Raw genomic sequence first — 20,188 nt, forward strand, 5'->3', positions numbered from 1 at the left:
CTCTTCAAGCGTCGGAGCCTGTAAGGTCAGCTGAGCTATCCAAAGAAGTTTGATGAATGTTTCGAATCGTACCTCTCTTTGTAGTGATGTCAAGCAAGACGAAGGGCAAAATTGAATCAACTTCTACAGAACAGGCCGCCAAGGCTGATGACGCTACTTCAGATAAAATACTACCCGAACCTTAAATTACTGCCTAAGGCCATGCCCGCGACGTCGAAACCAATACCCCCATTAACACGTACAGATTGGAGCTGAGACTAAGCTGAAGATTCTATAGCTTGGCTTTCATTTCAGTAAAACCAGCTGGCTAGAACCCCAGAAATGTTCTGATTTAAGATAAGATCTTGATCTCCGACTGACTGCACAATGTCTACTTATTTTTCACATTCTCTGGAAGAATATTTTCCTAAGCCTTCTTGGTGCTGCATATTAGAAATTAAAAGCATAATCTTTCGATCTATCGACTTCCAGGATTCAGGTCGACACGGAGACAAAGTAAGTCAGGGGCCTGGCGCCCGCCTTATGAAAGAAAGCGTCGCTCGTGAACCATTGCGCTTTTCATGATTTTCAGAACTCATCCACGGATGGAGCCCCTTTTCCGACGTGACTAAAGTACGATGTGAATTTTCTCTTTCGTCTCTGACTTTGTGGTTTTTGTGAATAAATGCTAGCCATCTCCGTATCCTCCACTTGATACCTGTATCTTCAACAGATATCTTACTTTTCGAACGATTAGCCAACTTGCCTAAGACCTGGTTGCTGTCTTAAACTCCCTGTGTTGACCAATCAGTGGATATAGCTAGTGGCTGGATAGACCTGAGTATCGCCCAAGAATTTGACGTTTGACAAAGGTAGACTATACGATGTGAGATTACCTGTTCATTCAGGAAGTATCAATGCAAATCGATGTAAAAGAATCGATGTAGAAAAGATGATATTTGCATCGTTTTTCGAGTTAGTCGCCCCGCAAAATCCAAAAGAGTGATAAGCCCGAAAGGCACTTGTTGCTTTGTTTGAGCGCCTTTTCATGAACTATCGAGGATTCAAGAAGGAAATATTGAATTGGAGCGTTGGAAGTTTTGCAGAACAAAGAATGAAGAAATCTGCAAGTGTAAACCGTGGGGAATCCCCCCCCTATTTTGCTCTCTTGTATAAGGATAAGCGGTAAAGGGATGAACAGCGAAGTGGGTCTCTCCAGGGGAGGGGGTTTCCAATAGGTAAAAAGATCAAACAAGTCAACAACAAACCATTCCTTCGGCGGGCAAGATGGCCTCGAAACGCGGCTAACATTATGTGGTCTTTATTACGCAAGAGAAATAGTATCTCTCAAGGTTATGAAATGTTGAAAAGTCTTAAAATAAAGAAACTTCTTAAGTTTAGTTAGACATAAAATTTGTGAAAATCTAATAGAGACTTTTGCATAAAGTCATATTTTGAAAGCTGATGTTCGCAGCAATTCACAGATTTGGAAGTGTTAGACTTCCAAAATTTGGCCGTTGGGAAACCGGTTTTGCAAAAGCTCATATCGAAAGATGCCTCTCAGCTTTCGTCACTGTAGCTAATAAGATCTACGGCGAAATGCGAAGATACTGATTTTACTCGCCGAGGAATAGATTTCAGGTAATTATATCTGAGATCCTTTTCAGTCAGTCCGGATATCCTCTTCTTTGACTGCCACTTCGACTTTGCTCTCGTGTTTCAGAATCCCTTCTTTCTCATCCACATCTATGTCGACCTTCCGCTTTTTCTTCACCTCCTTCCTCACAACAACCGCGCTAGGGCAGAGGCCCCTCTGACTAAGCGTACACTCTCCACACCGTCTCCCCACCGGCGTACAGACTGTCTGGCCAAACCCGACCAAAAGATGATTGATCTCATGCCATCTCTCCCTTGGCAGCCATCCCTCCAACATCGCCCTTGTCTCCTCCGGCCCTTTGGTCTTATGCCATCTCCATAGATTAGTGATTCTATGCACATGTACATCGACGCCTATACCAATCGTCTTCCCCCACGCCGCTGACATGCAAAGGTATCCCATCTTGGGGCCGACGCCGGGGAGACTCATCAGCCCTTCAATAGTATCGGGAATGTCACCCTTGAACTGATCGCGAAGAATTTCGGCGGCAAGTTTGATGTGTTTAGTTTTGGTGTTGTGGAAACCAACAACGTAGATCATTTCGTTGAGTTTTACGGGATCGACTTTGAGAATGTTTTGTAAAGTCAGTCCTGGTGCAGGTAATTCGGTTTGTAACCTCCGCATAGCTATGAAGGACTCTGAGTCAGCAATGCCTTCTCAAGCTGAGAGAGGACTAGAACATGCACGCCTGAGTTTGCCGCTCCCAAGACTGTTTCTCCATACTCGACCTCATTTTTCTAAAGGATATCGGAAGCCCGAAATCATGACTTACCAATCGCATTGGTCGTGTCCTTGGTTTGTGAGCTTAGCATCAAAGCAATGAGTGTTTGAAAACGCTGGTCTTTCGCAGACAGCTCTTCTTGGGCGAGGGTTTCACATCCCATCGTATCGACAGGGGCTAGCTTCTCCTTACGCATCTCGCGCACTGCCTCATATATTTCTTCCCATTGACTGGGAGGTGAGATCTTGACTTCGCCATCCTGACCTGTGATGCGCTTTGCTGGTTGCCGTCTAGCTTTCCTGCTGTTGTTTGCGCTGTCATTTCCTTCTTTCAAGCCACTTTTGCGCGGAGAGCTCCGAGTCGTGGTGATGGTAGAAGTCGCAGCGGTAGTCGGCGGGCCGGTATGTGCCCTCTTCCGTTTTCGTGAAGTAGCTGCGTGAATTGTCGAATCTTCTATGTCGAGCACATTATTTGAGACTTCCACGCCAGCCTCGTCTTTCACCGCTGAGAATACTCGCAGCCTGGCCGCAACAGCGCGAGTTTGCCTCCTTGGCACATAATCAGCTGTGGATAACGAAGATACCACTTTCGAGGTGTCTTTTGCGACACGAGAGGTTCTCATAGCATTGTCAGAAAATCCCTGGAATTTATGCCAAGGTAAAGCAATCGCGTCTACGGAGACGCATCATACGCGTCCGTAATTTACTGAAAAAAGTTAGCGTAGTAATATATCGACTTCTCGAACAACTCTAGCAAGCTTGCACGGATTCTACCTTAGCCCAACATGCCTGCAGAGGACTACTCAGCCGTCTCATCCGGCGCTCTGAAGCTCAAAGGCGTCAATCTATCCTCCAAAATACATAAACATAAGAAGAAGAGACCAAAGCCTTCTGCACCTGAGTCCAGCACAGCCTCAGAATCACAGCTTCAAGCAGCCAAAAACCAAAGGCAAGACACCGAAGCAGAGCGAGAGCACAGCCACGAGAGACCATCCGAGGATCAAGATGATGTTGCGAGAACCGTTCCGGAAGAAATCGAACGCCTTCGCTCAGGAAAAACGGAAGCCGAGATAAGGCATGAGGAAATTAGGAGGAAGAGACTCAATGATCGGCTGAAAAGAGAAGGCACGAAGACGCACAAAGAGCGCGTCGAGGAGCTGAATAGATATCTGAGTAATCTTAGTGAGCATCATGATATGTATGTTTCTCAGTCCTTCCGGGTTTGCAGGGTGGTTGTTTAGGTGAGGATCATTGCTAACAACTTGGTTGTGCAGGCCGAAGATTGGACCGGGGTAATACAGTATCTACTCGTTCAACAACTATGTAGCCAAGTGCTTATTCCCAGGCTGCAACTCGAACGGGAATGCTTTTAGTATAGGTCAATTGCACCTTGAGTGGTTCGTCGTGCATTGTGTACCATGTGAGTAGATGGTGATCGCTCGACAAACTCAAATTATTACCAAGAATGCACTTTCGAAAGCACATCTAGTGCCTCAGCCTTCGTGCAAGTGGGGCGAGAAGATTGTGTTGAGGTACCGATCGTCCTACACGGGATAGAGCTGGAATCAGCCTACTCAACGTCGCGTGCGCCATATGCGCACTTGAAAAGTATCATACTATCAACCGCAATACTTTGCATGGGGCTTATGACGCTGTTATATAGCGCAGCCAAGGCATTACCGAAGAGGTTTGATATCAATTCCGAAACGAAACTTGTGTTATCTGCAGGGACTGAAGATCGTGATAAGGAGTACGAAGGATCTCGAAGTCCAGTATGCAAGAAGAGGAAGTTTCTGTCAATCGTCCCATAGTTCACTACAATAGTGTTTGCACGATGTCCTCCAATCATTATTTATACATTGATTCCCTCTGAAAAGAACTTTGTATGCCAACAATCATTTCAACTCAGGCCTTTCGTTATTCGTATTTTCTCATTCTCCATATCCTATACTTCGTATGACCTCCGTAATTCTCTTCATTTCCACCACAATCTCGGCAAAAGGGCATTTTTCGTTAAGATGCGAAACAGGATTTCCAACAACTCCACGCTCGCGTTATTGCTCAGTCAGACCGCCTTTGCTCAAGCACTAGAGCATAATGTATCGGATGAGATGTACAGAGGTGTCCCGCACCTTTCGCAATGAGAATTCAAACCTCACGGGTATTCGTTAAAAGGGTTCGCCGTTATAATTTGCGCCTTCATATTCGCCCCTCTCTACAGGCGTAACATTGGAAGGCGTCACATAGGCATCATGATAGTTTTCATCCTCGGTGTCTGTTTCATTGGTGCTGTAGCTGCTGCTCCTCGGCCTTGAAACATAATACTTACCTCCTCGTCGCCCGTCTGCGTTCATGGTTCCGAGTCGGTGGCTTTGATTGGAGAGCGTATGTGTGTGGGATGCATGTGAGCTGTGGTGATATGAAAATGAAGCAGGTTGTAACTTCTCGATCTTCTGTTGCAGTTCGGTCACTTGCTCTTCTAAACGTATGCGCGCAGACTGTTCGTTGCGAAGAAGTGTCACTAAGGTGCTATAGTGCTCGACCGTGAGCCCTGAAAACGACATACGGTTGTCTGAGTCGGCTTGGGGTTTGCTGAAAGAATTTGGAAGAGGATGATGACCAGGTCTCAGTGTTCCGGCTACGCTCGTCGGTCGGTCTTTCCGTACACTGGCGCTCTCTGAAGAGGATTGGTGAGCAGAGAACCGGGACAGGTTGTGGTTCAATGTAGGAGATGTATTGGGTATAGACGGAACATTAGATGAGCGATAGCTTTCGACGGATCTTTGGCCTACGGGCTCGGAGCGTGAGTGACGTCTCGATGAAAGTGCCGAGCCGACTTGTAGTTTCGATAGAGCGTACTCAAGATCCATCAACTTTATTTCCAGAGTCACGAGTCGCTCCTCCACTCCGATGCGCTCCTGGTCTTGAATTCCGTCCTCTTGCAACTCGAAATTGAATTGCTCCCCCTCTTTAGCCTCTATACTTCCGTCCACAATCTCAGAGCGCCCTGAATCGAGCATTTCTAGATCGTCGTTTCTTTTGACGAAGGATGCAAAATCCGCGCCGTCTCTGGAGTATATTCCCTCGTCGCTTTTTGTTCGATGGTGCCTCCACTGGATTGGCTCCATCAATTGGCCTCGCTCTCCAGAAGCACCAGCTGACCTCGACCTTCGCTTTGGCTGGCTATCGTTCGTCACAGCGTATCCAATGTCTCGAGCTCCCGTATTCTGCGCCTGATTGATTGGCAAGCCAATACCAGACATGGCCTCTGTTACAGCCTGCATCTCGTCTTTGTTGAATGTCTCACTCGGTACACTGGCTCTGTGTGGCCTAATTGGCTTCTCGGACAGGTTGCGCTCTAGATTGTGGGGCAAAGGAGGCTCGTCCTCGAGCTGAATAGCCTGGGGTTGGAATGGAGGGTGAGAACTAAGGCCACTTGAGCGCAAGAAGGCATTGGTGGGCAAGGAGGCAGATCGCTCCGTTTTGGTGCTCTGCTGGTTTTCAAGGTCTGTAGCAGACGTCATGAATTCCTCTGGATTCTAGATGAGTAAATGGTGAGCCGTTACATGTCCACACATAATTTGCACCACTACTTACATGCTGTCTATAGAGAGGGCCTGTAGGCATGCTGATACGACCTTTGGCAGATTTACGCGTGAACATTCGCCGGATTGACTGCCTCAATCCTGATCGCTTCGGCCTCTCCGCCCCATTTAGGTCATCATATTGGGCCGCGACAGTTCTTCGGCGATCAGCCTTTTTCAACTTGCTCGAGGGTGCGTCTGAGGGAGAACGCAAATGTCTGGTATATGGGACTGGAGGTGGGACAGCTGCCGTTTCTTTCTCCATATAGCTTCGACCTATTGAACTGTTGATGCTTGCATCCCTCGAGCTAGTCCGTCCCCTCATACTGAGAGAGGGAGGGTCGGAACGATTGTCAATCTCATAGTTAGTCTTGTAATGAGGAAGCTCATGGACGGTGGGAAGGCCGTCGGCGTCGATTGTGTGATGGTTGAACGACGGAGGTGGGTCAGGTTGATGAATGACGGTACCTGACAAGGCCATGGTTCACCAAAGCAACAGATCCCCTCTAGCCTTCAAGTTGACAACAGGCTCCTCCTTTGGGCAAGGCGCATCGTGCAATTGACCAGCAAAGCAAATTATCTGTCGCTGCCAGCGCAGCGACTCGTCAAGGAAACGCTCAGGCCAAGGTGATCTCGAGGAGGTTTTTATGCTAATATGGCGCTCATTGAAAGAAAGATATGCATAACCTGGCCTCAAATTTCCGAACAATTAAATATGTAGAGGCGCATCACTCGGATGCAAAGCTGGAGTGGGGGGAGGGGGGAGAATTAGGTGCGTCGTACAAAAGAGGGATGACGCCGCAAGCACATTCCTGTAGGGGATGTTTCAAGTCGGAAGAAGGCTTCGTTAGAGACTGGCGATGGGGAGAAAAGAAGATTTATGCACTCAAGTGGCTCATGGGCCTGTTCCTGACGAAGAAGTACGAATTGGAGGGAGGATGAAAATAGAAGCATTAAGCCTTTCAACCAGAGGATGATCCCCTGACGAGTCTCCAGTGATCGGCGGCCGGGAGGGGGGCCAAGGGGGGGAGTAGGGGGAGTAGGGAGGGACCTGACAGGCAGACTCCGCCACCAATCCCTGCTTTGGGGCCTGGGACTGCCCGGGAGCGATCCAATCACACACGGAAGACCCCGGTACATCACTACCCCACATGTTCACGACAACTTGTAACATGTTTGCCGTGCTGGGCTGTGAGAGGGAGACGCATCTCCCCGAATTTCAAGCACCGCTTCGTACCGCTAGGACAATAATGCAAGTCAAACGCCGCAGCAATACCTAAGCGAAGATGGAAGGCTCAGCCACTGGTCCTCTAGTTCGAGTTCGAGTTCTAGTTCCACCCGTCAAGAGGTCATTTAGTGGCGGAGTGCTCACTATCATAGACGTCAAGAACGATAGACAAGACCCTCGATTACGAGAGATTGGCTTGTACCAGAGAAACAAAGAGGGACAAAGGACGATCATTGGCCCATTTGTCTGCCATGGAGGAAGATCAATCTAACCAAGCAGCACGCTAGACAGCCCTGATGGCACGGTCCACATGCGGGTACGAGTGTTGAATCCTGCCGAGATATTGTGCACCCCTTCATATCGCCGAAGCAAATCCTTTGCTACCAAGGTCTGCAGGCAGCTTGATTTTGTGGAGCTATGCCAATCATCTCCCCCTTGGAGCGCGTCCACTCCGAATGGACCGCAGAAGCCCGGACAATCAGCAATTTCGAGTCTACCGGTGGATGGGAACCCCTTCTCTGGAGGAACTTGGATGCACAAGTCTCTTAGGCTATGAGATGGTCTCGTCTGTAAAGATAGAATAGTTGCGGAAGCAATACCTGCTACATGCTAGTAACGTACTCGAAAGAATGCCACAGCCCACTCATTACCCCTCCTCACTTGGTCTTATAGACGACCTAGCTGCCGCTTGTCTCTCTCTCCTTCACCCTTTGCCAGAAATGAAGTGCGCAGTGTCGGTCAAACCTTGCTTCTCAAGGTCGTCTTGAACCTGTTGCGTGCTGGAGTCCTTCGGACTGTATAGTTGAGACGTGCTGCCACTAAATCTAATGGTAGTCGTAGTGTGTGTGGACTCCAGTGGATCCGGCTTGGCTTTGTAGCCGGTCTTTGTGCTTCTGGAGCCAAGTGGAAAATCTGAAATGGAGATGCGATTTCCTCTCGAATTGCTGTTGACAGACGCGGAGGCCCAAAGAGATGATAGAGGCAGGAATACTGCGCATGCGGTCAATGCGTTCGACGAAGCAGCAGGAAAGGCGAAGTATTGAAGAATTGAGAAGACAACTACGTCGGTGTTAGATTTACTGGCCGTATGATGAAGCTGAGACGTACCAGGAACTATGAGTGTTTGACAGCCCATGATCAGCAGAATCTGCATATGTCCGAATTGTTTGATGCCCATTTTCTTTCGCTGGTGAAGAGCAAACGCTAGCTTTGTGACAAAGACAGCGGAGAACCAGATGATGCTAATGCTAGTAGTGATATTCACTGCATGTCCTAGCGGAATCAGCTCGCCCGAGCTGGCTTCTTCCATAATGCTGATGTCGTTTTTCACCATGTATGCAAATCGAAGCCCAATAGCTATGGAGGCAACGAACGCGGAGATGGATAGGACGACGCGCTTGTGGACCTCATGGAGAGTAATACAGACAACGCGAGCTTGCATGTAGAGTGATGCTTCTACGCAAACTTGCAATAGTGATGTGAAGACTGTAGCCGTGACTGAGATAGCAAGCTGCTGATTGCCGACGTGACTGAAGTCTCCCGTGAATTGTGCATACAACTCTCCATAAGGACCAGTGAAGAAGAGACACTGGAGTATGTTACGAATTATGTTGAAGATCAATGAGCAGGTGTTAAGGATCATGATGGCGGAGAGGCGTCTGTCGGGCTTGCTTAACAGAAGGAGTGCTATGAGTATCGCGATTGAAGCTCCAATTTGTGATCCATAGTTGATGCATATCTGAAGGTTGTAAAGATATTGCTGGTCAAGGATCGGGAGTGTAACGTTGACTGGGCCGTCGGGTGAGTTGAAGATGATGGTTTGCTCAAAATAGTCGATTGTAGAATCCGTCTCCATTGTTGATATTGATTGTCTGAGTGCCGGAAAGACTTTGAAGAAGTCAACTTGAAGCCAATGGTGGACCTGTTTAAGAAAAACTAGAGTATGAGAGTGGTTTGTATAGGCAGAGAGAGATGGTGAGGATCAAGGAACGTGGAGTCACTTTGTTCTCAGGAACTGACTGGGGAATAAAAGTATTTGTATTGGAGAAGATTGTATCGTTGAAGAGAGCTATCTTGTAGCAGGAATGACTCTCGAAAGTTCACAGGTGTTGAAGGCGGACAACGTGGAATCTCAGAGATCCTTTCAAGAATCGAGCAACTCAGGGCCCAGAAAGAAAGGTAGAGAAGGAAGCGGAGAGAAGAGAGTGAAGTATGAGTATGGCTATAGTGAACAGCAGAGCATGGTACTGTCATGAAATGGGGAACAATATCAAGCATCAGAGACATCGTGTAGCTATAATCGAGATCCGCCTTCATATTGTTCTCCTCGTCCCCCTGAAACGTGGATGCCTCAATATCAGGTCACATCACTGCGATGAATAGTGAGAAAGACTAATCAAACGGAAGATCTCGATAGTATTTCCGTCAACGGCATGAGCTTCATGACGCGTCAATGAGGAGATGGAACAGAGGCGCGAATAAAGTCAAGATGTAGTTACCTTAGTATGGTATGGGTTCTGCACTTGCTACCAAGAAGCCCGGTGGCGGATAATATTTCCCCCGAGCCAATCAGCGTCGCCGCAGGCCGCAATGGCGAAACTTGTTATAAGTGCAACAGGTGCAAACGACTACTCCTTCTGCAATTGGACTCTACGGGCAGTGAATAATGGGTGGAGACGCTTATTCGACTGTCGCACATGCGCATCTGCCCCAGCGAACGACGGGTCCCGTTGGGCAGCAGCTACATGGTATCTACAAGAACCGCCTAGATCAGTTCATTGACAATGGGGTCTACGCTTCTCAAAACCTGCGCTCGAAATTCTATGAAGGCATAGCGTGCGATGAAGACGATATCAAGCTGTCCGTATGGTCAGCCCCTAACCTTGAACGACCACCATTCGAAGAAGCCATACCTCATGATTTCAAACCTACCCACGTTGGCGCCAGCTTTGGGCCTAGCTGGGCAACTCACTGGTTCAAAGTGCGGTTGAGAGTCCCGGAGTCATTGAGAACGAAGGAGTTGTTGGAGCTGCACTGGGACGCGAATAATGAAGGTCTCATCTGGAATGAAGAAGGGGAGCCCCTTCAAGGTCTTACGGGCCTGGGTGACCGTACCCAATGGATACTTCCTGATGGCTTCAGAGATGGCAAATATCATACAATTTACATTGAAATGGCGTGCAACGAGATGTTTGGAAATGCACCCAACCACCAACCTCCAAACCCTAACAATTACTATGTCCTTCATACAGCTCGAATCGAAGCCATCAATGTTGAAGCCAGAAAGCTCTTTTTTGACTTCTGGATACTGGGCGATGCTGCGCGAGAGTTTCCAGAGGACTCGTGGCAAGAACACAAGGCCATGCAGATCGGCCAAAAGATCATGAACAATTTCTATACGTCGGGCGGCAGTCAGGCATCCATACTCGAAGGGCGCCGTATGGCAAGTGATTATTTTGGGGATGTGAACTCGGAAAACGTCTATCAGTCAGCCGCCGATCCTCTAATCTACGGAATCGGCTATTGTCATATTGACACGAGCTGGCTGTGGCCATGGTCTGAGACGAAAAGGAAGATCGCAAGATCCTGGTCAAATCAATGCGACCTTTTGGACCGGTATCCAGAGCATCGTTTTTGCTGTTCTCAACCTCAGCAGTTCAAGTGGCTTGAACAGCTTTACCCAAAGCTGTTCGATAGAGTGAAGCAGAAGGTCAAAGAAGGGACATTTCAGCCCATTGGGGGCAGCTGGGTAGAGCATGATACGAACCTTCCTGGGGGTGAATCCCTGATCCGCCAATTTCTTGTTGGTCAACGCTATTTCCAGAGCCGATTCGGCCAAAGGAGCAGAACATTTTGGCTGCCTGATACATTCGGATACTCAACCCAGATACCCCAATTAACGCGTCTTGCTGGAATGAGTCGATTCTTCACCCAGAAATTGAGCTGGAACAATATCAACAACTTTCCTCACACAACATTCAATTGGGTAGGGCTTGATAACAGCCAAGTACTTTGTCATATGGCACCTGCCGAAACCTATACTGCTGAAGCTCACTTTGGTGATGTCAAGCGTAGCGAAACTCAGAACAAATCTATGGATCAGGACCCCAGATCACTACTTGTGTTTGGTAAGGGTGATGGCGGAGGAGGTCCAACTTGGGAACATCTGGAGAAGCTACGACGCTGCCGTGGCATAAGCGATCAGACTGGCTTGCTGCCACGGGTTCACTTGGGCAATTCTGTTGAAGACTATTACGACAAACTCGAAGAAGCTGTTGCCAATGGTACTAAGTTCGTAACGTGGTATGGTGAACTCTATCTTGAGTTACATCGGGGCTGTTACACCACTCAAGCGAACAATAAACTCAACAATCGCAAGTCAGAAATCATGCTGCATGACCTAGAGTATCTGTCCACTATGGCCACAATCAAGGATTCATCCTACAAATACCCGAAGAGACAGATTGATGACATGTGGGAAGATGTACTTCTAATGCAATTTCACGACGTGCTTCCTGGTAGCGCTATTGAGATGACTTATCGTGACAGTGATCGATTGTACGAAAACATTTTCGACCTAGGCCCGAAACTCATAGACAATGCTTTAGCCATCTTAGGACTTAGTTCAACAGGCGGCGAGAAGTCACTCTGTTGCGTCAATACTTTGCCATGGCCTCGGACTGAGGTCATTAAGATGCCTCAGAACTTGAAGGATTCATGGTGTGAGTATGCAGTCTTTGGAGGTGATACTATCATGGAATCTGCAAAACGTGAGTTTATACAAGCAGCAGCTTCCATCAAGGAGGAGAAAGACGGCGTATTCAAGCTTCAGAATGCCGACTTTGAAGTGGAAGTTGTAAATGGTACCATCACTTCTCTCTGGGACCGAGATCAAAAACGTGAGATTGTGTCCAAAGGGAGCAAGGCAAATCAGCTCGTCATTTTTGACGATAAGCCTCTTCACTGGGAGGCGTGGGATATCGAGGTCTATCATCTTGATACAAGGCAGGAATTACCATCCTGCTCTAGTACTATCGCATCGAAAAGTCCGCTACGTGTGAGTCTGGTGACTGAGACAAAGATTAGCGATCACAGTTGGGTGAAGACGACTATTAGTCTGGCTGCGAGCCTCAGTGGTCAGCCTTCCTATGTCGAGATGGAAAGTGAAGTTGAGTGGCGTGAAACAAACAAGGCTCTCAAAGTCGAATTCCCTGTTGATATTGTAAACACGGAAGCTTCTTACGAGACGCAATTTGGAATAACTAGGAGGCCAACTCATTACAACACAAGCTGGGATATGGCCAAGTTCGAGGTAATTTGCCATAAATGGGCGGACCTTTCCGAAAATGGGTACGGGGTGTCTATCCTGAATGACAGCAAGTACGGGTTCGCAACCGCTGGCAACGTCATGAGATTGTCATTGCTGAGGGCGCCGAAAGCTCCTGATGCACATGCTGATATGGGTAAGTCTGACTTTTATTGGAGCGTTGAAGACTCCAGTGTTACCGAACTCCGTATTGAACAAATGTTATAGGTCGTCATCATATCCGGTACGCCATTCTCCCACATTCGGGGCCGTTGGATCATCGGACTGTCCGTACAGCTCGTAATTTTAATCATACATTACGACCTGTCGTGCGGTCAACCGAACCATCGGCTTCAAGTTCAAAATTTTTATCGAGTATCGTTTTAGAAGGTTCGAAAGCACTCATCCTCGATACGATCAAACGAGGCGAGGATGATGAAGACGTAAGCCTTGGGGAGCTGCCCATTCGGAAAGGCAGAAGCATCATCTTGAGAATATATGAGAGTCTAGGTGGACGAGCAAGAGGTTTTGTTAAGCTTGAAAGGGTCCTCGGCGTGAAGAAAGTCTTCATGACTAATGCCCTAGAAGATGATGAAGGGGACTTGCATTTGTACGATAATGGCTTTGGAGTTGAGCTCAGGGCGTTTGAAGTCGCCACTTATCGTCTACAATTGTAGGATAGAGCTGTCGACGGGAGAGCGACGAGAAAAATTTGTACTATTCGAGGGCAGCGTTGGGACAGGCAAATGTAATCATACAGTCAAAATTTGATCTTTATCGCTCCCCTGTATCGTACAGTCTATCAAAAATCTACAACAACGGATTGCTCCGATATTCAGGCGCTTCTCCGTTCTCTTTCGGTTTCCTTGCTTCACTCTCACCCTCTATGCCTCCGGTGACCTCCTCATTTTCCTGCTCTGCCAAAAACTTTTCTGCCTCGAGAGCGGCTATACAGCCACTGCCAGCGCTCGTAATAGCTTGTCTGTACCTCTTGTCCTGAACATCACCTGCAGCAAAGACTCCTTCTATATTTGTGTACGACGTCCCGGGTTTGGTCAGAATATACTTTTCCTCATCCATTTCAATCACCCCCTCAAACATCTTCGTCGCCGGGTCGTGCCCTACAGCATAGAATAGCCCGTTCGCCTCGAGATGCTCTTCCTGACCCGTCTTCGGATTCTTCACCCTCAACCCCGTCATCAACCCACTCGTCTTCTCCTCTCCCGTGACCTCTGTCGCCACAGTATTGAACCTCACCTTCACCTTCGGATGTGCCAACAATCGCTTCGCCATCGTCTTGCTCGCCCTCAGCGCATCCCGCCTCACCAGCACGGTAACCTCGCTCCCATATTTTGCCAAGAACATCGCCTCCTCAGCCGCCGAATCGCCCCCTCCAATCACCACGAGCGGTTTTTTCTGAATATGGGCACCGCCCCGTCGCACACCGCGCACGCACTGATCCCATTCTGCCAATACTTGTCCTCCCCCTTCAACCCTAATCTCCGCGCACTTGCGCCGGTGGCAATAATCACCGCACTTGCAGTTATGGGCTCCTCTTCGTATTCCTGCCATAGCTTGAACGGTCGGCTCGACAGATCCACACGCTCTATTGTCTCGGAGATGATCTTAGTCCCAAACCGCTCGCTTTGGGCGCGCATCTCGTCCATGAGTTCCTGCCCGCCAATGCCCTTGGGGAAACCGGGGTAGTTTTCCACGTCGGTGGTGGTGGTTAGTTGGCCGCCGGCCGCGATGCCGTTCGCCAGCATGCCCTCGTATAATACTGGGGAAAGTTCGGCCCGTGAGAGGTAGATAGCAGCCGTGTGGGCGGCGGGGCCGGAGCCGATTATTACGACTTTGTGGTGCATTTTACGAGCCGAGTTTGTGCGGAAGGTGGAAGGGTTGGTGGTGGTGAGGGGTGTGCGAGGCGAACAGAGGGGGGAAGCTTGGAAGGAAGCGACTGCTAGGATGGGGAGTGGAAGAGAGGCACGGTGGGTGGTGAAAAGGCGGAAGGTGGAAGAGAACAGGATGGCGGTTGGTGAGTTGGAAGAGGGGGGGTTGAAGGAGAGCAATGGAAGGGTGGGATAATTATTGTTGATTTATACAAGCATCGATGGGCTTGTAAGACTTATCAGCTACTGGTGCAAGGTCCAATGGCTCAGCTGTATGTGTGTTTGCGTGGTTGTGACAAAACATTGTGAGGCTTTGGTCCAGAACTTTCGTCATTCGTAGGGCTGAAGCCTAGGCTCAGACGGGGATTCCTAAGCAGATTCCTCATCAAGCCTTTCATTCTTCTCTTCATCACCATACCTGTAGAAATGATTATCATGTTCATACCCATGTATTCACTTCAGTGCTCATATCGTACACTATCCACTATTCATATTCCTCATCGTCTCAAAATCGATTCGATTCCGCAGCCCTGTCCTGGCGGGCAATGACATTTCTCCTCCTCTCTTCCCTCTTCTCCTCCTTCTGCCGTTTTTTCGCCCCATTATCAAAGGCCGCGATCAACCGATTCCCCCTGAAACGATCGCTCTTCATAGCTGAATCAGAGTTCGTAGAGGACTGACTTCCAAATCTAGGCTTGTGTTTTTTGCCATCCCGAGATTTGGAGTGTTTCTTCGGCGACTCGAGAGCCTTGACGCCATACAATTGGTACGGTGTCATACCAATGGCAGGTGTCCTGAATATATGATCAGGTTTGTATCGCGGCGAACGAGAAGGCCGGCGAAGCAATGGCTCGTCCGGAACCAGTGAATCTGGTTGGCCTGTCTCTCCTTCCAGCGCTGCCATAGCTACAGCATGATCGTCAACATTCGTATCGTCATCTGTCGCAAACGAGTATGAACGTTCTTCTGCATGTTCCTGCTCTTGATCATGCTGTGGGTAGGTCTTCTCCTCAAGACAAGAGTGCGCGGCCCCGCCATTTGGCTTCAGGTACGCTGTCCCCTCCCAAGGCCCTCTGTCTTTGATGATATCGTCTTCATCAACCTCATCAAATTGAAAGATCTCTGGCATCATTGGCTGATCGAGTACATCACTGATCCGTGGTGACATTAAGCTTGGAGAGGTCAGGTCTGGTGAAGGTGGGTCAGGCGACGTGGGCCGTGATATTGGACTTGGTTCGTAGTCTGAGAATGAACGACGGAAGGGGCTGTACTTCGAAACTGGAGAATCCGGAGTCATGGATCCAATCAAAGCCTGGTAATCCTCTGCTTCAAATCGTTGGCTTGGGTCTATGATGCTGTAAAATTTGTTGTCCCGCGGTCCTTCTTGCAAAATGCCCCAACCATTATCTTCCGAAAGCTCGATTGTGTTGTTCTTTACTTGCCGAGTTGTCCTCTTCTTCTTTGGCGGCTTAAACACTGGTGCTTTCCATTCTGTGAAGAAAGGATCCTTCGCTGCTAGCGGTGCCTCACGCCGCGAGTATCGAGATCTGCCACGTGGACTCTCGTCGCTGTTGAAAGATGTCATAGAGGACGTGGATGAAATATTGCTGACCGAACCTAATGGACTTGGAGTAAGAGCCAAGCGGCCTGGCGTTAGTGGTAAAGGCTTGTCTAGATACATATCGATGATTGACTCTGGCCGAGGCGTCCTTGGTGTTGCGGGTTGCGACGGCCAAGATTGTTCGCTGACTGCGAGGGATCTCGAACGGTCCTTTAATTGAAGCGCCGGTCTAGCTGAAGTGCATCGTGGCGGCCATGCTATTTCCATGCCTTCAAGGGAAGACGAAGAATTATCTCGTCTTAAGATGGGACGGGCAGAGAACGCTCGCATTGCCATCTCGCAGCAGAATTCGATATCAGATTGAAGAATTGGAAGGTCGCGTTGCATGGCGCAGATATGACGCGGACTGAAGCTGAATGCAGACAAAGGGACGGCCTTCACCTGCGTGAGCATTCGTTATGGTTGGTGGAAAGTGCAGAATTGAGAACAAAGAGAACTCCATCTGATCCAATTCTTGCTGCAAAGGACTAAGTGGTATATGTTCTTCGACGTGTTTCAAGTCGTTACGTGTGGCTTCGAGCGGCATTAATCACCTTTCAGAGTCAGCAGCCTGTGCCACCAAAAATCACCTTTCTTTACTTTTTGGCCCGCTGTTTGTCAGATAACCACCGTCTATAGAATCGAAAGATACGAGGGCTTTCAACCTGCTTAGTACCTGTACGGAGAAATCGTACCCAAGACATAAGTGCACTTTCACGCCAAGGTACACTATCAACGATGTCTGAAAGGGGGTTTTTTTTTCCTTTTAATCCTGAGGCGACTTCTTGCTTGAGCTTCAGTGACCGCTGAGCTCAGCTTCGTCAGGCATGATGGCTTGCGAGTGTATCCGTGCGCTTCATCGATCGACTGATTTCTTGCCGTCCTTGAACCATGGATCGTGTGTAGCAAAACCCTTCTCATTCCATTTTGATGGTCAATCCCCGGAAGGCAAAATGGTCAAAGATCGGCGTCGACTCTGTTGCCAATGATAGACTTTACAGTAACCCTCTTTTTCGAGCAATGAAAAGTCATAGCATGGCATTCGACTGTGCAAACGAAGTCTGTTATACCAAGTCGTGCTGGATTCATACCATTCATCCAATTCAATATTATGTACATTACTTTGTATTGCAAGCAGTGTCACCTACAGCTCGGCAACCCCCCCGTCAGCCTCCATATCCTTTAAATACCTCTCCCAAGTCTCAATGACGCCCCCATAAAACTCCACATGTTTGTCTGCTAACGCACCCAGCGAGTCTTTGAACTCTGCCGCTTTTATACGCTCAAAATCCTGAACCTCACGAACCACTTCCCCATCGTAGGCTTCAGATGCTAACCTCGCATCTTCGACCTCCTTCACAAGCCGCTCGATCTGCATTTCGAGCTTGCGCACCCGCTCGCGGCGAGCCTGTTCGTGGTCTACGCCCCTTGCGTCTTCAATCTTTGATCTAATGAATGAAGCTGGTGATTGAGAATAGTTATTGCTTGCGAGGCTGTCCCGGTCATAAGAGGCTTTATTGAGATACTCGGTCAGGCCCTCGTAGTCCAATTGTTTCTGCTCTCTTGATTTCAGCAAGGCTTTCAGCGATGCTGTGTATGCCTCCATATCTCGTAGACCTCCTAGATAATTCTGGTCTGTGTGCTCTTTGAGGTTTTGGATGCCTTTTGCAGTCTCTTCCACTCCCTGAGCGAAAGCATGTAATTGGGAATCGACTCCAGGCTCCATGATCTCTAGTTTCAAGAACTGTGTGCTAAGGTCACCATAGTCTGTCTCGAGATCTGCCTCTCGCCGGCCGATCCTTGCAATCACTCGTGAGACGTGCCCTAGATCCTCGTCTAGCTTGTCTGCCTTTTCTCGAACTTCAATAAATCGTTTGTCTGGCTTGTGGACTTTGGAGAATGCGTTCACGAAGGTGTCAGCGAAGCTGTCGAACACACCAGTACTCTGTTCTGACATGGAAGTTGCTCGCTTTGGATGCTGGCGCATATGAGCGTTCCAGTCGGACGACTCGAGGAAAATAGTCAGAAGCGTTGCCCGACGGAGAACAGGATGAGAAGCGCATCGTTTGAGAAAGCGGTGTAAAGAATGAGCTCGGCGGTTGGTAAAGTCTGGTCCAAATCGGTCACCACGAACATATTCCATCTTGTGTTTGTCTGGTAAAGGTGGAACAGCACATTGTGGATACTGTTTGCAAAGTTCTTTGTAGAGGAACACGAAATCGGTGAATCTTCGTCGGACTTTTTCGTAGGGTTTTTGGAAGGAAGCGAAATCGGTCTTTGAGGCATAAATTAGCATTGTTGCGTTGGGGAAATTTGTACGCTGGGACGTACGTGGGTGGTGACAAGGTAGGAAACGTAGGCATCTTTTGTGCCATCATTCTCCTTCAATGGAGCATCAACTTTGCAATCTAGTCTCCCCTCCCCAATCCCAGCTAGGTCCACGCCATCTGCTTGATACCCAGCCTGTGCAGACCCACTGCTGGCTTTCCTTTTGCCTGAGGCACCTGCTCCGGGGTCACCTTGTGAAGTATTGGGACGAGAGACATCGCTGTCTGGTTCATTTTGCCATGACACGCTGTCAAAGTCGTTGTCCATTGATGCCTAGGCAGGTGTTCGAAAAAGGATTAGGATAAGCCTAATGCTGGAAGTTTTGTGCCAGACAATTTGACTCAAACTGCAGCATGAAGTGTATTTAAGTCAAAAACTCAATGGAAGCAATAGTTGGCAGTGTGGTATTAGATATTAACGGCAAGAAAACTGAGGCAAGTGCGGACAAAATTTGACTCCGCATTAGTTCTACGCATGCCGAAATTGATTTAAGGCCGCCAGAGCAAGATATCTGTCCACCGTCAAGGTGTATACAATATCTATTTCTAAATTCTATGTGTTGCGACCTTCTTCTACAAATCTAGGCATTGGCTCTCGCACCAGACCTCTCTTGCAATGCATCGTGACGCATCATTCGAAGACTCTCCAATCTAGGAATCCGTTTGTTACTACACGACAGGTAGCACACTCCCAATCGCAATGTAGATCTCTATTTAACTGGCTGCTTGTGTAGGCCAATCGCATCATCGCCGCCGTCCTCGTCACCGTACTTGAAGACGTTATCCTCATCATCCGTAAAATCGTCTTCATACGAAACGTTTGCTCTAGAATCCAGAAAATCGATTTGATCGTCTCTTATGAGGGTCGCAGTGGCCGCCTGATCCTCCGGGTCGTCCACGAAGTCCGCAGGTTGCGAGGTAGGTTGTCTCCCGATCCCGCGCTCTTCGGCTTCCAGTTGTCTCGATCTCGCCATAGTCCTTGTATAGATCAACCAACCAGTCACGACCCCAAGTAGGACCCCAAAAATAATGCTAGCCCAATTGATAGCCTTTGTACTTGCATCCATCTTCTCTCCACTCTTAGCAATAGCTGCCAATCTGCTACCAACAAAGACTGCAATCAGGAGCTTGGGTGTAGCAGCTGCAGTGGCGACTGCGAACATCAGTGGCTGCACTGTAGGAAAGGTCGAAATGGCGCCATTTGACAAGCTGTATGGTAAAGGGCACAACCGTATCATGAACAGCAGCTTGAGGCCATCATGTTTCAAGACTAGACTCAGGGCCTCGAATCGCTTGTCTCCAGCGACGAGCCTGTCGACGAAAGACTTCAATAATGTTCTGCTCACAACAAAAGAGCATATCGAGCCCACAATTGTAGCACTAGCAACAATCGGCCAACCGCGAGGAAACCCATAGATGAAACCAGCCAGAGTTAGACAAGTCGAATACCCAATGACTGGTGGGAAAGCAGTTACGAAGCACATGGTCCATAAGATCAACCAACCGCCCGGGAGATTTTTCCATTTCTCAGCCAATGGCTCCATCCACGCGAAGATACGCTCTGAAAATATCAAGAACAAGACCGCGAGGACAATGGTGACAACGCCGATAAGGAAGCTGAGAGCTTGTTGTAGGGGAGTCATGCGCTCTGCCCGATTGTAAAGCCATCGCCATTGCCGCTCTAAATTACCAAATGTGCGACTGAGGAGAGAACCGGCTCTTCGTCGTCCAGGATTGCGAGTCTGAGATTGAGAGGAGCGCCGCCTAGTCCATGAAGGGTCAGAGGTCGAAAGAGCAACGGGAGATCGAGGTGGAGAAATGGGGAGAGCGAGCGCCCGCGCGGTGGAGGTGTAGTCGGCAGGCATTATGGGCTAGGGACTGGAGTGCAAATGAGGCTGC

The 20,188-nt window shown here is 48.7% G+C and overlaps 9 protein-coding genes across 9 annotated transcripts; 2 read left to right on the plus strand and 7 right to left on the minus strand.

The window, feature by feature from the left end:
- Positions 1–1,642: 1,642 nt before the first annotated feature.
- KY384_008383 (uncharacterized protein) lies at positions 1,643–2,979 on the minus strand (the record flags this gene model as incomplete). The annotated part of the gene is made up of 2 exons (XM_044816872.1): positions 1,643–2,262; positions 2,409–2,979. The coding sequence occupies 2 exons, from the start codon at positions 2,977–2,979 to the stop codon at positions 1,643–1,645; spliced, it is 1,191 nt and encodes a 396-aa protein (XP_044666237.1).
- Positions 2,980–3,141: 162 nt separating this feature from the next.
- KY384_008384 (uncharacterized protein) lies at positions 3,142–3,729 on the plus strand (the record flags this gene model as incomplete). The annotated part of the gene is made up of 2 exons (XM_044816873.1): positions 3,142–3,554; positions 3,702–3,729. 2 exons carry the CDS (start codon positions 3,142–3,144, stop codon positions 3,727–3,729), a joined length of 441 nt encoding a protein of 146 aa, XP_044666238.1.
- A 795-nt stretch (positions 3,730–4,524) lies between these two features.
- Positions 4,525–6,421, minus strand: KY384_008385 (uncharacterized protein; the record flags this gene model as incomplete). Its single annotated transcript, XM_044816874.1, has 2 exons — positions 4,525–5,895; positions 5,954–6,421. 2 exons carry the CDS (start codon positions 6,419–6,421, stop codon positions 4,525–4,527), a joined length of 1,839 nt encoding a protein of 612 aa, XP_044666239.1.
- Positions 6,422–7,871: 1,450 nt separating this feature from the next.
- On the minus strand, positions 7,872–9,023 carry KY384_008386 (uncharacterized protein; the record flags this gene model as incomplete). The annotated part of the gene is made up of 1 exon (XM_044816875.1): positions 7,872–9,023. The coding sequence occupies one exon, from the start codon at positions 9,021–9,023 to the stop codon at positions 7,872–7,874; it is 1,152 nt and encodes a 383-aa protein (XP_044666240.1).
- Positions 9,024–9,833: 810 nt separating this feature from the next.
- Positions 9,834–13,150, plus strand: KY384_008387 (uncharacterized protein; the record flags this gene model as incomplete). Its single annotated transcript, XM_044816876.1, has 2 exons — positions 9,834–12,630; positions 12,702–13,150. The coding sequence occupies 2 exons, from the start codon at positions 9,834–9,836 to the stop codon at positions 13,148–13,150; spliced, it is 3,246 nt and encodes a 1,081-aa protein (XP_044666241.1).
- Positions 13,151–13,283: 133 nt separating this feature from the next.
- TRR1 (thioredoxin-disulfide reductase) lies at positions 13,284–14,338 on the minus strand (the record flags this gene model as incomplete). Its single annotated transcript, XM_044816877.1, has 2 exons — positions 13,284–13,939; positions 13,984–14,338. 2 exons carry the CDS (start codon positions 14,336–14,338, stop codon positions 13,284–13,286), a joined length of 1,011 nt encoding a protein of 336 aa, XP_044666242.1.
- Positions 14,339–14,867: 529 nt separating this feature from the next.
- Positions 14,868–16,043, minus strand: KY384_008389 (uncharacterized protein; the record flags this gene model as incomplete). The annotated part of the gene is made up of 2 exons (XM_044816878.1): positions 14,868–15,887; positions 15,975–16,043. 2 exons carry the CDS (start codon positions 16,041–16,043, stop codon positions 14,868–14,870), a joined length of 1,089 nt encoding a protein of 362 aa, XP_044666243.1.
- A 1,063-nt stretch (positions 16,044–17,106) lies between these two features.
- On the minus strand, positions 17,107–18,557 carry SNX4 (intercellular trafficking and secretion; the record flags this gene model as incomplete). Its single annotated transcript, XM_044816879.1, has 2 exons — positions 17,107–18,237; positions 18,294–18,557. 2 exons carry the CDS (start codon positions 18,555–18,557, stop codon positions 17,107–17,109), a joined length of 1,395 nt encoding a protein of 464 aa, XP_044666244.1.
- Positions 18,558–18,999: 442 nt separating this feature from the next.
- Positions 19,000–20,154, minus strand: KY384_008391 (uncharacterized protein; the record flags this gene model as incomplete). The annotated part of the gene is made up of 1 exon (XM_044816880.1): positions 19,000–20,154. One exon carries the CDS (start codon positions 20,152–20,154, stop codon positions 19,000–19,002), a length of 1,155 nt encoding a protein of 384 aa, XP_044666245.1.
- Positions 20,155–20,188: the final 34 nt, after the last annotated feature.

Source organism: Bacidia gigantensis (genome assembly GCF_019456465.1).
Source record: "Bacidia gigantensis strain McMullin 20006 chromosome Unknown contig_295, whole genome shotgun sequence".
Classification (NCBI taxonomy): Eukaryota; Fungi; Ascomycota; class Lecanoromycetes; order Lecanorales; family Ramalinaceae; genus Bacidia; species Bacidia gigantensis.